The 13894-nt window shown below is 40.1% G+C and overlaps 1 protein-coding gene across 1 annotated transcript in view; it reads left to right on the top strand.

Moving 5' to 3' along the window:
- Positions 1-13894, top strand: part of LOC150087120 (twitchin-like) — a 3511780-nt gene that overhangs the window by 676362 nt on the left and 2821524 nt on the right. Inside the window, 1 exon segment of the mRNA XM_090372971.1 lies at positions 3076-3194. Within this exon segment, the coding sequence (XP_090229097.1) occupies positions 3076-3194 (119 nt within the window).

Below are 13894 nucleotides of genomic sequence, written 5' to 3'. Positions count from 1 at the left end.
GAGTGCTTCTGTATCTGAAATGGCATGTTCTTGTTTGCTCATGGCCCACTGTTAAGATATACAAAGAATGGTGCTAAACTGGTCAAACCACCTCCCATTGAGAACCATAAAATGATCATGCAAGGTGGATGTTTATGGTACGCAAAGGTGAGTGTGTTGTACAGGCTCAGCAGTAAGTCACTGTATGACAGTTGGCATCCATTACAGTATGGGAATTGCAAGAAAAATATTCCAAATGATGATGCACTGCACACTCAGATGTATGGTGTTCCACAGCAGATGACCAAAGAAACACCCTCTCCTCACCACTGATCATTATCAACAGTTTATTTATTTTGAATGCATTTCTAGTTAGGATCCTTGAATTTGTCTTGCTAAAGCACCCAGCCTAGAGATTGACTAACTGAAGATATTGAGGAGGAAATCTGTGACTACTGACAGCTGGTCTTGAACCACACACGCACTCCACTCAGTACAGCCTTGCACTCTTGCTAACATGGCTATCGGACCCTATCACCAGCAGTGAATGCTGTGGTGTCAACAGCATGCTGGTTGGATACTGGAGGACTGGAAACGAGTGTGCTGATCGGATGAGTTCAAATACCTGGTGAAAACATACCAATGAATGCCTTCATGTGTGGTGTAAGCAACATGAGTCCATGGACCCATTGTTCAGTGCTGCTATCCAAGCAGGTAGTGGTGGTTGCTTAATATGGGGCATGTTGTGCCGTCAAGAATTAGGATACCTGGTGTGTATGAAACAATGTTTCCCTGATGAGATCTACTGGCAGCTCTAAGAAGACCATGTGCACCCAGCCATGTTGCATTTTTTCCTATACAGAAATGGGATCTTCCAAGACAGTAATGCACCACATCATCAGGCCTGCATTGTGCATGGGTGGCTTGAAGAACCCAGTGAAGATATCATGCATTTTGATTGGCCTCCAAATTTACCTGACCTTAATCCAATCGAACACTTGTGGGATGTTTTGGAACGGAAAGTGAAACGTAGGGAGATGTAACCATCATCTATTCTGACACTGCTGTGGAAAGTCTTTCAGGCAGCACGGCTGCAAATCTGTATGGACATCAATGGATATCTAGTGGAGTCAATGCCTATGCAAATAGTGGCTGTTATCCATGCAAATGGTGGCTGTTATCCATGCAAATGGTGGCTGTTATCCATGCAAATGGTGGCCCAACACAGTATTAGATAGGTGATTATAATTCAGTGATCATTCAGTGTGTGTGTGTGTACAAATACATTTATATTAACTAGTATGAACCAGAGCTGTAATGCTCAATGCATTCTACAAATGTGGTGTTCAATGTGTTATTTTACAAATTTTTATTAACTGCTTGTGTGTATCCACACACACACACACACACACACACACACACACACACACACACACACACACACACACACACACACACACACACACACACACACAGTTATTTCAGTTGTGGTGCAGAATTTTTCCACTTGAGCTATTTTTCTGTTACAAGTAATGATATTGAAATGATCAATTCTGATAAAAGTATTATTTTGCATTGCATGTGAGGATGTGCAGTCCAAACTGGCATTTGGATTGGGAGCAGTTTATGTTGAAAATGTATGGAAATATTCCATTTCAGTTCTAATGTGTGAAGTTGTATGTTGTTTCACCTTGCTTCAAATTTGCTGAGAGAAAGAAGTCAGTTGAAGATAAATCTGGATGCCATCATCATAAAGTTTGATATAATTTTGAATTACGAGGACTGTTCAATGAAGAATGATCATAATTTTTCATAAACAACCATATTGTTTGCTATTCTACCTGAGCTATAGAATTTAAGACCAAATTAAGCTGCGTCACATAGAAACTGCTCAGTTGGCTGTGTATTGGCATTTGGTTAAGTTTTATGCCTGTTCAGTTTGCCTATGTTACAATGGATGTGAAATGCAAGGAATAGTATGCTTCTCTCAGATTTTATTTCTGTCTCAAGAAAACATCAGCTGAAGCATATGAAATGTTAAAAGGGGCTTGTTGTGACTCTGTGCTTCTATATGATACAGCTCATAGGTGGTTTAGAATGTTTAAAGATGGATGTGATTCAATCACAGAAATCAGCAGTCCTGGAGCTCCACCCACTTCTGTACCACAAAAACCATAAACACTGCTTCTGTGATTGTGAGAGAAGATCATCGTATAATAGTAAGGCAACTGGCAGAGAGGTTGAGAATACCAAGACTGCTCACACCTGAGAAACAGCAAGTTCGAATAGAGGTTTGTCAGGAGCTGCAATGGACAGGTTTTTATTGTAAATGGTGAGGTTCTGCACAAGACGATAACTGCTAATGAGACATGGCTTCATTTTTTCGACCCCGAGAGTAAGCAACAAAGCTCTGTTTGGAAGTTTACATCATCACCAACACTAAAAAAAAAAGCAAAAGTTGTGGCTTCTGCAAGAAAGGTTAAGGTCATCTCTTTTTTTTAACATTCAAGGAATAGTTTACCAGTGAATGCCACATCACAAAAATGTGAAACCTCACATTGCTCATACTGTCATCTAGTACTTGGCCAGCATTAATATCAAATGTGTTATGTATTCCTTATCTGCACTACAGCCCTGACCTGGCATTCTTCAGTTTTTTTTTTTTTTTTTATTTCCCAAGTTAAAGAAGGAGCTGTGATGAAAATGTTTCCAGTTGTCAGAATAAGTTGTAAAGACACTGGAGGCAATTCTCAACCACATGTCAACAAATGACTTCCACTATGTTTTTGAAGAACGGCAGAAACTTTGGAGTAAGTGCATTTCATCAAATGGGACTACTTTGAAAAAGACCATAAAAGTATGTTGTAAAAAAGAAAAAAAAAAAAAAAATCATTCTTTATTGAACAGTCCTCATATGAAAGAAATCATGTAGTATTGCCATCATTACATTGTTGTGTGGTCCGTTGCTTGTTGGAATCAACATGCTAAGGCAATTTGGGGTGTGTGATTTGACATTCAACAATTTTTTTTTAAAAAAAATAATTGTTTGTGGATTACTAAAATTTCCCTTTATACAAGTATAATTACAATTTTTAGCGTTTCTGAGATTCAAGAAATTGCAGATAAACCATCTACGCCCCTCAGACCTGTTCCTGAAAATGAGGAGGGTGCTCCTGCAATTGTTGATTACCAGGAGAATATATCAGCTGTAGAAGGTAATTTTAAATTATTTTCCCTACTTGTTCTATATATTATAATGATTATGCTTTCAATTTTAAATATAATGTTGCTGTGCATGAATAGTTTCTCTTTTAAAAGTTAAAGAAAATGCAGAGTGCAATATAGAATAATGGTTATCATAGTTTTCACATGCATCAATTATTCAAATGAATTTGGGATATTTTAACAAGCATGAATGATAATAAAAACAACTTAGCCTCTTTTGATGGATCCCTGGTGGCATAGGCATCCCAGAGAATGACAGTTTTAGTGTACCATTTAGTAATTATAAATCTATGAATATTATAAATGAACAATGTACAGAAATATGACAACAGAACTGGCATATTCAAGTGAACAATAAGCTGTAATATGGCATTAAGCAAATCTTTAAGTCTTGGGAACCGGTTTTTGAGATAATAAAGTTCTACCAGCCAGTTAAAGAAAGGCCAAACTCATCTATCACACTCTCACCTACTTCTGATCCACTCCAGTGCTCAAATTTTAAGACCCAACTATCTGTCCACCTCATCGTTATGGAATTCCTTTTATGTGACTGAGCACGACAAGCAATATTTTTGATGAAATCTCTAACAAGTGCTACTTACTTCATGATGCATCTCTTAGCTGATGATCCAGAAATGGCAAGAATTTTCTCCTTTCTGAAGCAGAAAAAATTCTACAATGCAATATAAAGCCTAAATAATTTCTCTAATCATAGAAACTCACTCATTTGATTAGCACAAGATAGGTGTGTTATGGCTTGTGTAACTCTTACACCATAAACTCACAATAACAACACTGTGTGACACTGGTAACTTCATCATTTTCAAAATTAGTATTAGTATTAGCCATATGGTTCAAGGTTGTCACAGGCTTTTGCTGCACCAGCCAGAAATGAAAATAAAATAATTGCATTTATAATTAAAATTGCATGGCTGCAAATAATTGCAGTGAAATTGCAGATCCAACTGCAGTTGCTAACACTCTAGGGGGAAACATTCCCTCAAATGTCTGTTGAAATATTTTACTGCAAAGAGTTTCTGGGCAGCAAGATATTTCTTGCTGCCCAGGCACTTGCATAAAGTACTTGACTTCTCCAAGCCAGGAAAGGATCCAAAAATAAATGCTGTCCTATTGCTATGACAAGCTGCTTGTGAAAGATCTTGGAAAGAATCTTCAGTACCTCATTCAGTATTTGGAATCAAATGACCCCCTTTCTAAGAAACAGATAACACTCCACCATTTAATCTGTGTGGAAACATCTATCTGAGATGCTTTCCTTTAACACTAGTACCTGGTGTCGGTTTTGCTTTGATATGGAAAAAGCATATGGCATGGCTTGGAGGAGATTTTGAATTTTAAAAGACATAACTTTGGCTATAAGAGTTACTGGAAATTTTTTATTAAATATTTTCTATTGAACTGTTGATTTAATGCCTATGTGTGATGCTTTCTCTCTTGGTCCTTTTGGCCAGAGGAGGGAGTACTACTACAAGGAGCTGTTCTAGTGTTGCACTTTTTTGCTATCAGAGTTAATTCTGTCACTGAACAACTTCCTCAATCTGTGAACAGTGTCCTCTTTTTTTCATAATTTTTGAATTTTTTCATAGTCATGCAACATGAAAGCTTATTTCTCTAGAAAATTTGAAAATCTTTCTTTGGCATCTTCTCAACTCCTGTCTCACAGACCTAGCTGCCTTCCTTCTTTCAGAATGGCTTGCCTCTATTGCAGACAATGCAGCTTCAAAATTTCAAACTTTTTCGAACTATGGTGTAATTCCCAGCTTTCTGAAGAATTCCAAAAGAAACAGAAACTGTTTAGAGAAAAACAAACAACTCTGTTTCCAATAGTGAAAATTATAAGACAGCTAGGGCAGAATTTGTAAGACTTAAAAGAAACCAAAATTGAAAAATTCTTGTCTTCTAGAGTTTATTCAGTAACGAGTGTTATACCAAAAAATAATCCTTCCTTCTCTCAGTCACTTGACCCCAGCAAGTGGCTAGAATTTATTTGTAGGGCTAATTTTTCCCCAAGTGACCCAAGTTCCACATCTTGGCTACAGAATACCTATCAAAATCCTCATCAGTCCTTTAACTTTGAAATTCATTAGCTTCAAAATGTAATTAACTATCTACCTTTATCCTTGCAGTTGGCACTGATGCTATTTCAGAATTTATCATTAAGCTTGTCAGTGTGTACATCTTAGACCCGATTACATCCATTTTGAATAGGTGTTCAAAATGGACATAATCCATTTTCAAAGAAAGATTCTTTTTTATCAGTCATACCTTTCTAACTCATTCGTTCTTACTTTTTGGGAGAAAACTCTCCTTTGACCTAAGACGCTTCTGTGCCAATAAACTTCTAATACATAAATACTTAATTAAAATGGTGGCCCATCAATTCCTTCAGCCCGCCAACACAATGCCAGACCTCACAGGCAAACATAATGGCAATCACCAAGAAAAAATAACCTGGTCCCACAGGAGGTAGTTATTATCAATACATTAATTTCCCAGATATTGACTGGAATTTGGGTCTGGTCACTCACACACTAGCAAGGCTTTTGTGGATTTATTGGATGATTGTTTTCTACATCAGCATGTTCGGGAGGCAACTAGAGGGAGGAATACTCTTGATTTGATTATCAGCAGTGATTTTTCATGCATTAAGAATCTGCAGATAAATGAACCACTAGGTGGCAGTGATCACAGTGTGCTGAAGTGGGATTTACTCAAAGAGGTAACTACCATTAGGGGTAAAGGAAAGGGTTATTGCTTTCGTAAAGGCGACTACGATGGACTGAGACAGTATTTAAATTCTATACAGTGGGACCAACTGATGATGTTACCAACAGCAAATGCAAAATGGGAAGCATTCAAAGAACTTATCTTGGAAGCTACTAGGCTTTACATACCAACTAACAAATATATTGTTCAAGGGTTAGGCCTAAATGGATGTCAGATGAACTGGTGGGGCATATGGCAGAGAAGAAACATGCGTGGGATACATACAAATTAACACATGACACAGAAGCCTATGATAGATATAAGTTGATCTGTAACAAAGTTACAAAGGAGGTTAGGCAGGGGAAGGCAGATTACGAGAAATCTTTGGCAAGGGATGCAAAGAAAAACAGCAAAGAGTTCTTTACTTATGTAAACTCTAGAAGGAAGGGGATGAATCAGATTGGTCCACTTGATATCGATGGGTCAACTGTTGATGATCCTGCTCAGGTAGCTAACAAACTAAATGAATATTTTGCATCGACATTCACACATGAGGAGTTATTTAGCGAAGGGAAAGACAGAGGTGTATTCAACTCTAGCAGTAAGCTAGAGAATCTTGTAATAACTGAGAGTAAAGTGGAGGAGAAATTGTTGAAGATGAACACAAGAAAGGCACCCGGGGTGGATGGGATCTATCCAGTTATATTAAAGGAGGCAGCAAAGGAAGTAAGCAAACCCTTAGCCATAATTATGAAAGCTTCCTTGGACTCCAGGAAAATTAATGGAGGCACTAGTTAAAGAAGCACTGCAGGATCATTTAGACAAGACTTCAGTTATAGCTTGGACACAGCATGGTTTTGTTAAGGGAAAGTCTTGCCTGACCAATTTGATTGGATACTATGATGCAGTCACAAAGGAACTGGATGCAGGGAATAACTTTGACATTATATACTTGGATCTTAGAAAGGCTTTTGATACTGTTGCACATGGAAGACTGCTGCACAAATTGGAGCAGTGTGACATTGGAGGCAAATTGCTGCTGTGGATAAAGGGGTGGCTGAGGGGGAGAAGACAGAGAGTGGTAATCAATGGACACTGCTCGTCGTGGACTAATTAGCATTAGCATTAGCATTAGCAGAGGCATATGATGCAAGAAAGCAAGCTTATTCAGCATCAGCCAAAAAAAAAAAAAAAAAAAACACACCACTCCCATTTCACCCCTCCGTTCGTTCGAAATACCTGTCCAGTTGAGCTTTAAATTTGTTTAGGCTATCAACTTCAACAACAAGTGATGGAAGTCGGTTCCACCAACCAACCACCCGCTGGCCAAAGGCAAATTTCCGCACATCTATCCGACATCCGTCCTTCCTCAATTTGAATTTATGCCCTCTGAGGTGATTATTCTGAGAAAGATGAAGAATCCCATTGGCATTGAGCATGCTCAAACCATTCAAAGCCTTATACACCTCTATCAGATCACCTCGCCGGTGCCTAGTCTCCAGACTCTGTAATTTGCAAAACTTAAGCCTTTCTTCGTAAGAGCAACCCTTTGTTCCATTTACTAATCTTGTTGCCCTTCTCTGTACCCGTTCCAGCAGCTCTACATCCTTCTTGAAATGAGGCCTCCAGACCTGTATACAGTACTCAAGATGTGGCCTTACCATTGCCTTATACAAGGGAATAATCACCTCCTTATCCCTGCTAGAAAAATTCCTGTATATCATTGACAAGACACCATGCGCTACTCTTGCAGCTCGTCTGCACTGCTCAGAGAACTTCATATCTGCCTGCACAATTACCCCCAGGTCCTTTTCATTCTCCACCACTGTCAGTGTAGTACCGCAGAGTTGATACGTTGCTCTGGGGTTACTGTTTCCCATATGCAGCACTTTACATTTGTCGATGTTAAACCTCATTTGCCACCTCTCAGCCCATCTGTTCAACCTTTCCAGATCCTGTTGCAGCAGCATAGCGTCAGTATTGTCCTTAACGACCCTGCCAACCTTTGTATCATCTGCAAACTTGGACATTAAACTTGATATCCCATCATCAATATCATTCATAAACACCGAAAACAACAACGGACCCAACACTGAACCTTGAGGAACTCCACTAATAACATTAGTCCACGTTGAGCAGTGTCCATTGATTACCACTCTCTGTCTTCTGCCACTCAACCATCCCCTTATCCATAGCAGCAATTTGCCTCCAATGCCACACTGCTCCAATTTGTGCAGCAGTCTTCCATGTGCAACAGTATCAAAAGCCTTTCTAATGTTATTAGTGGAGTCCCTCAGGGCTCAGTGTTGGGTCCATTATTGTTTTCTGTATTCATAAATGATATTGATGATGGTATATCAAGCTTAATGTCGAAGTTTGCAGACGATACAAAGGTAGGCAGGGTTGTCAAGGACACTACTGACACTATGCTGCTGCAACAGGATCTGGAAAGGTTGAGCAGATGGGCTGAGAGGTGGCAAATGCAGTTTAACATTGACAAATGTAAAGTACTACACATGGGAAACAGCAACCCCAGAGCAACGTATCAACTCTGTGGTACTACACTGACAGTGGTAGAGAATGAAAGGGACCTGGGGGTGGTTGTGCAGGCAGATATGAAGTTCTCTGAGCAGTGCAGACGGGCTGCAAGAGTAGCTCATGGTGTATTGTCAATGATATATAGGAATTTTTCTAGCAGGGATAAGGAGGTGATTATTCCCTTGTATAAGGCAATGGTCAGGCCACACCTAGAGTACTGTATACAGGTCTCGAGGCCTCATTTCAAGAAGGATGTACAAGCTGCTGGAACGAGTACAGAGAAGGGCAACAAGATTAGTGAAGGGAACAAAGGGGTGCTCTTATGAAGAAAGGCTTAAATTTTGCAAATTACAGTGTCTGGAGACTAGGTACCAGCGAGGTGATCTGATAGAGGTGTATAAAGCCTTGAATGGTTTGAGCATGCTCAATGCTGATGGGATTCTTCCTCTCGCTCAGAAAAATCACCTGAGAGGGCATAAATTCAAATTGAGGAAAGACAGATGTAGGATAGATGTGCGGAAATTTGCCTTTAGCCAGCGGGTGGTTGTTGGGTGGAACAGACTTCCATCCCTTGTCGTGGAAGTTGATAGCCTAAATAAGTTTAAGGCTCAGCTGGACAGGTATTTTGAATGAACAGAGGGGTGAAGTGGAAGTGGTTTTTTTTTTTTTTTTTTCTGCTGATGCTGCATAAGCTTGCTTTCTTGCATCAAATGACTCTACTAATGCTAATGCTAACATCTATTGTCAGGGAAATGGGAAAGCTATTATGCAAGAAGGAAAGGTGGAATAGGACATGGATTTGGCTGCCAGGGGCAAATGTAGATGATGATGTTGTACAGCAGACATCTTTTAAGGACACAGAAGATGATATTATGTATACATTGGTACTAATGATATTAAGAGTAGGAGATCTGAGGACTTAACTTTACAAGTACAGAGCAACATTGGGGAAAAGGTTGTGTTAGGATTGAATTTGAAAATGTCTGCAAGGCTTGTGGGTTAGATTTTTTCTTGGCTTATGTGCATGTTAACAGCAGATACTGCTTTTACAAGGATGGGATACACTTAAATAGAATGGGTGCATAGTGTTAAGAGTAAAGGCACATCTGGTGGTTTCCCACGTCTGAACTCTGTGGAGGCAAACAGTATCATTGTGATAGCCAGAAAGTGTAAGCATTAGCATTAGTAGAGGCATTTGATGCAAGAAAGCAAGCTTATGCAGCATCAGCCAAAAAAAAAAAAAAAAAAAAACCACTACTTCACCCCTCTGTTCGTTCAAAATACCTGTCCAGCTGAGCCTTAAAATTATTTAGGCTATCAACTTCCACGACAAGGGATGGAAGTCTGTTCCACCAACCAACCACCTGCTGGCTAAAGGCAAATTTCCGCACGTCTATCCTACATCTGTCTTTCCTCAATTTGAATTTATGCCCTCTCAGGTGATTATTCTGAGCGAGAGGAAGAATCCCATCAGCATTGAGCATGCTCAAACCATTCAAGGCTTTATACACCTCTATCAGATCACCTCACTGGTGCCTAGTCTCCAGACACTGTAATTTGCAAAACTTAAGCCTTTCTTCGTAAGAGCACCATTTTGTTCCATTCACTAATCTTGTTGCCCTTCTCTGTACTCGTTCCAGCAGCTCTACATTCTTCTTGAAATGAGGCCTCCAGACCTGTATACAGTACTCTAGGTGTGTCCTGACCATTTCCTTATACAAGGGAATAATCACCTCCTTATCCCTGCTAGAAAAATTCCTATATATCATTGACAATACACCATGAGCTACTCTTGCAGCCCGTCTGCACTGCTCAGAGAACTTCATATCTGCCTGCACAACCACCCCCAGGTCCCTTTCATTCTCTACCACTGTCAGTGTAGTACCACAGAGTTGATACGTTGCTCTGGGGTTGCTGTTTCCCATGTGTAGTACTTTACATTTGTCAATGTTAAACTTCATTTGCCACCTCTCAGCCCATCTGCTCAACCTTTCCAGATCCTGTTGCAGCAGCATAGTGTCAGTAGTGTCCTTGACAACCCTGCCTACATTTGTATCGTCTGCAAACTTCGACATTAAGCTTGATATACCATCATCAATATCATTTATGAATACAGAAAACAATAACGGACCCAACACTGAGCCCTGAGGGACTCCACTAATAACATTAATCCACGACGAGCAGTGTCCATTGATTACCACTCTCTGTCTTCTCCCCCTCAGCCACCCCTTTATCCACAGCAGCAATTTGCCTCTAATGTCACACTGCTCCAATTTGTGCAGCAGTCTTCCATGTGCAACAGTATCAAAAGCCTTTCTAAGATCCAAGTATATAATATCAAAGTTATTCCCTGCATCCAGTTCCTTTGTGACTGCATCATAGTATCCAATCAAATTGGTCAGGCAAGACTTTCCCTTAACAAAACCATGCTGTGTCCGAGCTATAACTGAAGTCTTGTCTAAATGATCCTGCAGTGCTTCTTTAACTAGTGCCTCCATTAATTTTCCTGGAACAGATGTTAAACTCACAGGTCTATAATTACTTGTGTCAGCCTTTCATCCTCCTTTGTGAATTGGGGTCACATTTGCACATCTCCAGTCTGTGGGTACCTCCCCTGAGTCCAAGGAAGCTCTCATAATTATGGCTAAGGGTTTGTTTACTTCCTCTGCTGCCTCCTTTAATATAACTGGATAGATCCCATCCACACCGGGTGCCTTTCTTGTGTTTATCTTCAACAATTTCTCCTCCACTTTACTCTCAGTTATTACAAGATTCTCTAGCTTACTGCTAGAGTTGAATACACCTCTGGCTTTCCCCTCACTAAATAACTCCTCATGTGTGAATGTCGATGCAAAATATTCATTTAGTTTGTTAGCTACCTGAGCAGGATCATCAACAGTTGACCCATCGATATCAAGTGGACCAATCTGATTCATGCCCTTCCTTCTAGAGTTTACATAAGTAAAGAACTCTTTGCTGTTTTTCTTTGCATCCCTTGCCAAAGATTTCTCGTAATCTGCCTTCGCCTGCCTAACCTCCTTTGTAACTTGGTTACAGATCAACTTGTATCTATCATAGGCTTCTGTGTCATGTGTTAATTTGTATGTATCCCATGCATGTTTCTTCTCTGCCATATGCCTCATCAGTTCATCTGACATCCATTTAGGCCTAAACCTTGAACAATATTTCTTAGTTGGTATGTAAAGCCTAGTAGCTTCCAAGATAAGTTCTTTGAATGCTTCCCATTTTGCATTTGCTGTTGGTAACATCATCAGTTGGTCCCACTGTATAGAATTTAAATACTGTCTCAGTCCATCGTAGTCGCCTTCACGAAAGCAATAACCCTTCCCTTTACCCCTAATGGTAGTTACCTCTTTGAGTAAATCCCACTTCAGCACACTGTGATCATTGCCACCTAGTGGTTCATTTATCTGCAGATTCTTAATTCATGAAGAATCACTGCTGATAATCAAATCAAGAGTATTCCTCCCTCTAGTTGCCTCCCGAACATGCTGATGTAGAAAACAATCATCCAATAAATCCACAAAAGCCTTGCTAGTGTGTGAGTTACCAGCCCCCAAATTCCAGTCAATATCTGGGAAATTAAAATCTCCCATTATAAGACTCTCTGATTTACCGGCCCCCTCTATTTCCCTGTACAGTTTCTTATTGTACTCATCAGAGTCATTAGGCCTATAGCACACTCCTACTCTCAATTTTGATCTCCCAATGCTTATGTCACACCAAACTGACTCGACACTGCACTGTCCAGCGATGTCCACTGGCTTCACTTCCTTGGATTTTATGTATTTCTTAACTAATAGCATAACCCCTCCTCCCTTCCTATCCAGTCTATCCTTTCTGTAGACGTTGTACTCCCCGAATTCCAGTTCTGCATTCCTTATATCTGTGTGACACCACGTCTCTGATATCCCAACAATATCTGCCTTGAGCAATACCTCAAATTCATCAAATTTATTTACTAAACTCCTAGCATTGGTGTACACGCAAGTATACATGCACCTATTTCTATTCTTAGCTACCCTAACACAACCCATGTGTTTACTTGAACCGCAATGACTCCCAGCAGTCTCTGAAATATCCTGCATCTTGTTTTTCAGGTTTCTGCTCATTCCAATAGAAGCAGTGCAAGAATCTCTTTCACCTCTGCCAGTGACACACAGTGTTGTGTGTAGTATATGATATATTCTGTTGGGTTTTGTTGTGTGCTCTGGATTTTGGCTGCAGGGCTCCCTGGTGGGACCTCACATTGCCTGCCCACACAGTTAGGAAGTAGCCAGCCTGCCTATAATTCTCTGGCTGGTCTCAGCCAGGGTCATGTAAGCTTCCTGGAAAGAGACCAAGAAAAAAAAGAGAAAAAGAAATATAGTACAGGATGTACTGAAGGGAATGAAAGAAAGGGGGGTATAGATAGAGCCATGGAGGATGCAAGGGAAGACATCCTCTGCAGGTTGGGTGGGATTTCTCCCACCTAGGCAGAAACTGGAAGAAACTGGAGGATCCTCGAGAGAGAGAGTGGGAAAGAAGTCACATATGAAGGGAGACACGTGAGATTGTCAGGTGGCTTGGAAAGGAGGTTCTGCCATGGAGTCAATGTGAAACTACTGGGTTAGCAATTCAACGGACATGGGCATCAAGTCTAGTAGGTGGAAGTGATTACAATCTAGGTGAAGATGGGCACAGTCTGGTTAAAACAGTCAAATCCGGTGGAAATGTTCGGTATAAAAGAAGAAAATGTTGATCAGTGTGCATTGGCTCCAAGACGCTATTCCAGTGATCTTCTGGTGAACAGATCATGGGCAAAGGCTGAGAAAGTGTGGTCTTTCTCGTTGATCAGAAGATATGATCAGAAGATATTTACTTCCTTGAGCATGTATTTTTGTTATGAGCAATGCTCACAGGTGCTCATAGAGTGGAAAACATAGAATAGGTGATCCCAGTCTTCGTTTTGAGGCAGTGAGGGTCATCCATGATATTCATAGAGACAAGTTTGTGATTCATGGATCCATAGCCTGCAATCAGAAATGTGGTGTATAAACCTGGGCTGTACAGTGCTGGAGCTTTAGGGTAGATCTAGGATATTTGAGGTAAGAATTTTTTAATGCTGGAGTCTTTGGGGGTGGTATTCCATCTGTTTTGCCAGCTGTTAAGAAGATAGACTGCTGGCCCCAAAATTTTCCGGACCTTCTTTGAAGAAGGTTCGGAAAATTTTGGAGGTAAGGAAAATTTATTTCCTTACCTCCAGAAGTTAAAAACAATACAGATATTATTGAAAGTGTGAGTATAGCATAAAAATTACATTTTTAAATAGCATCCTGTGTTTCATACCAAACGAAACATACATTTTGAGAATGAAGTATATGCTCTATTTCCAGCAATTTTCAACTCGACTTGTGCAAGCACT

The sequence above is a fragment of the Mastigoproctus giganteus genome, chromosome 4, assembly GCF_048544385.1.
Source record: "Mastigoproctus giganteus isolate SK-2022 chromosome 4, ASM4854438v1, whole genome shotgun sequence".
Taxonomy (NCBI): domain Eukaryota; kingdom Metazoa; phylum Arthropoda; class Arachnida; order Uropygi; family Thelyphonidae; genus Mastigoproctus; species Mastigoproctus giganteus.
Note: the sequence above shows the minus strand (reverse complement) of the source record. Positions and strands in the feature narration are given on the sequence as shown.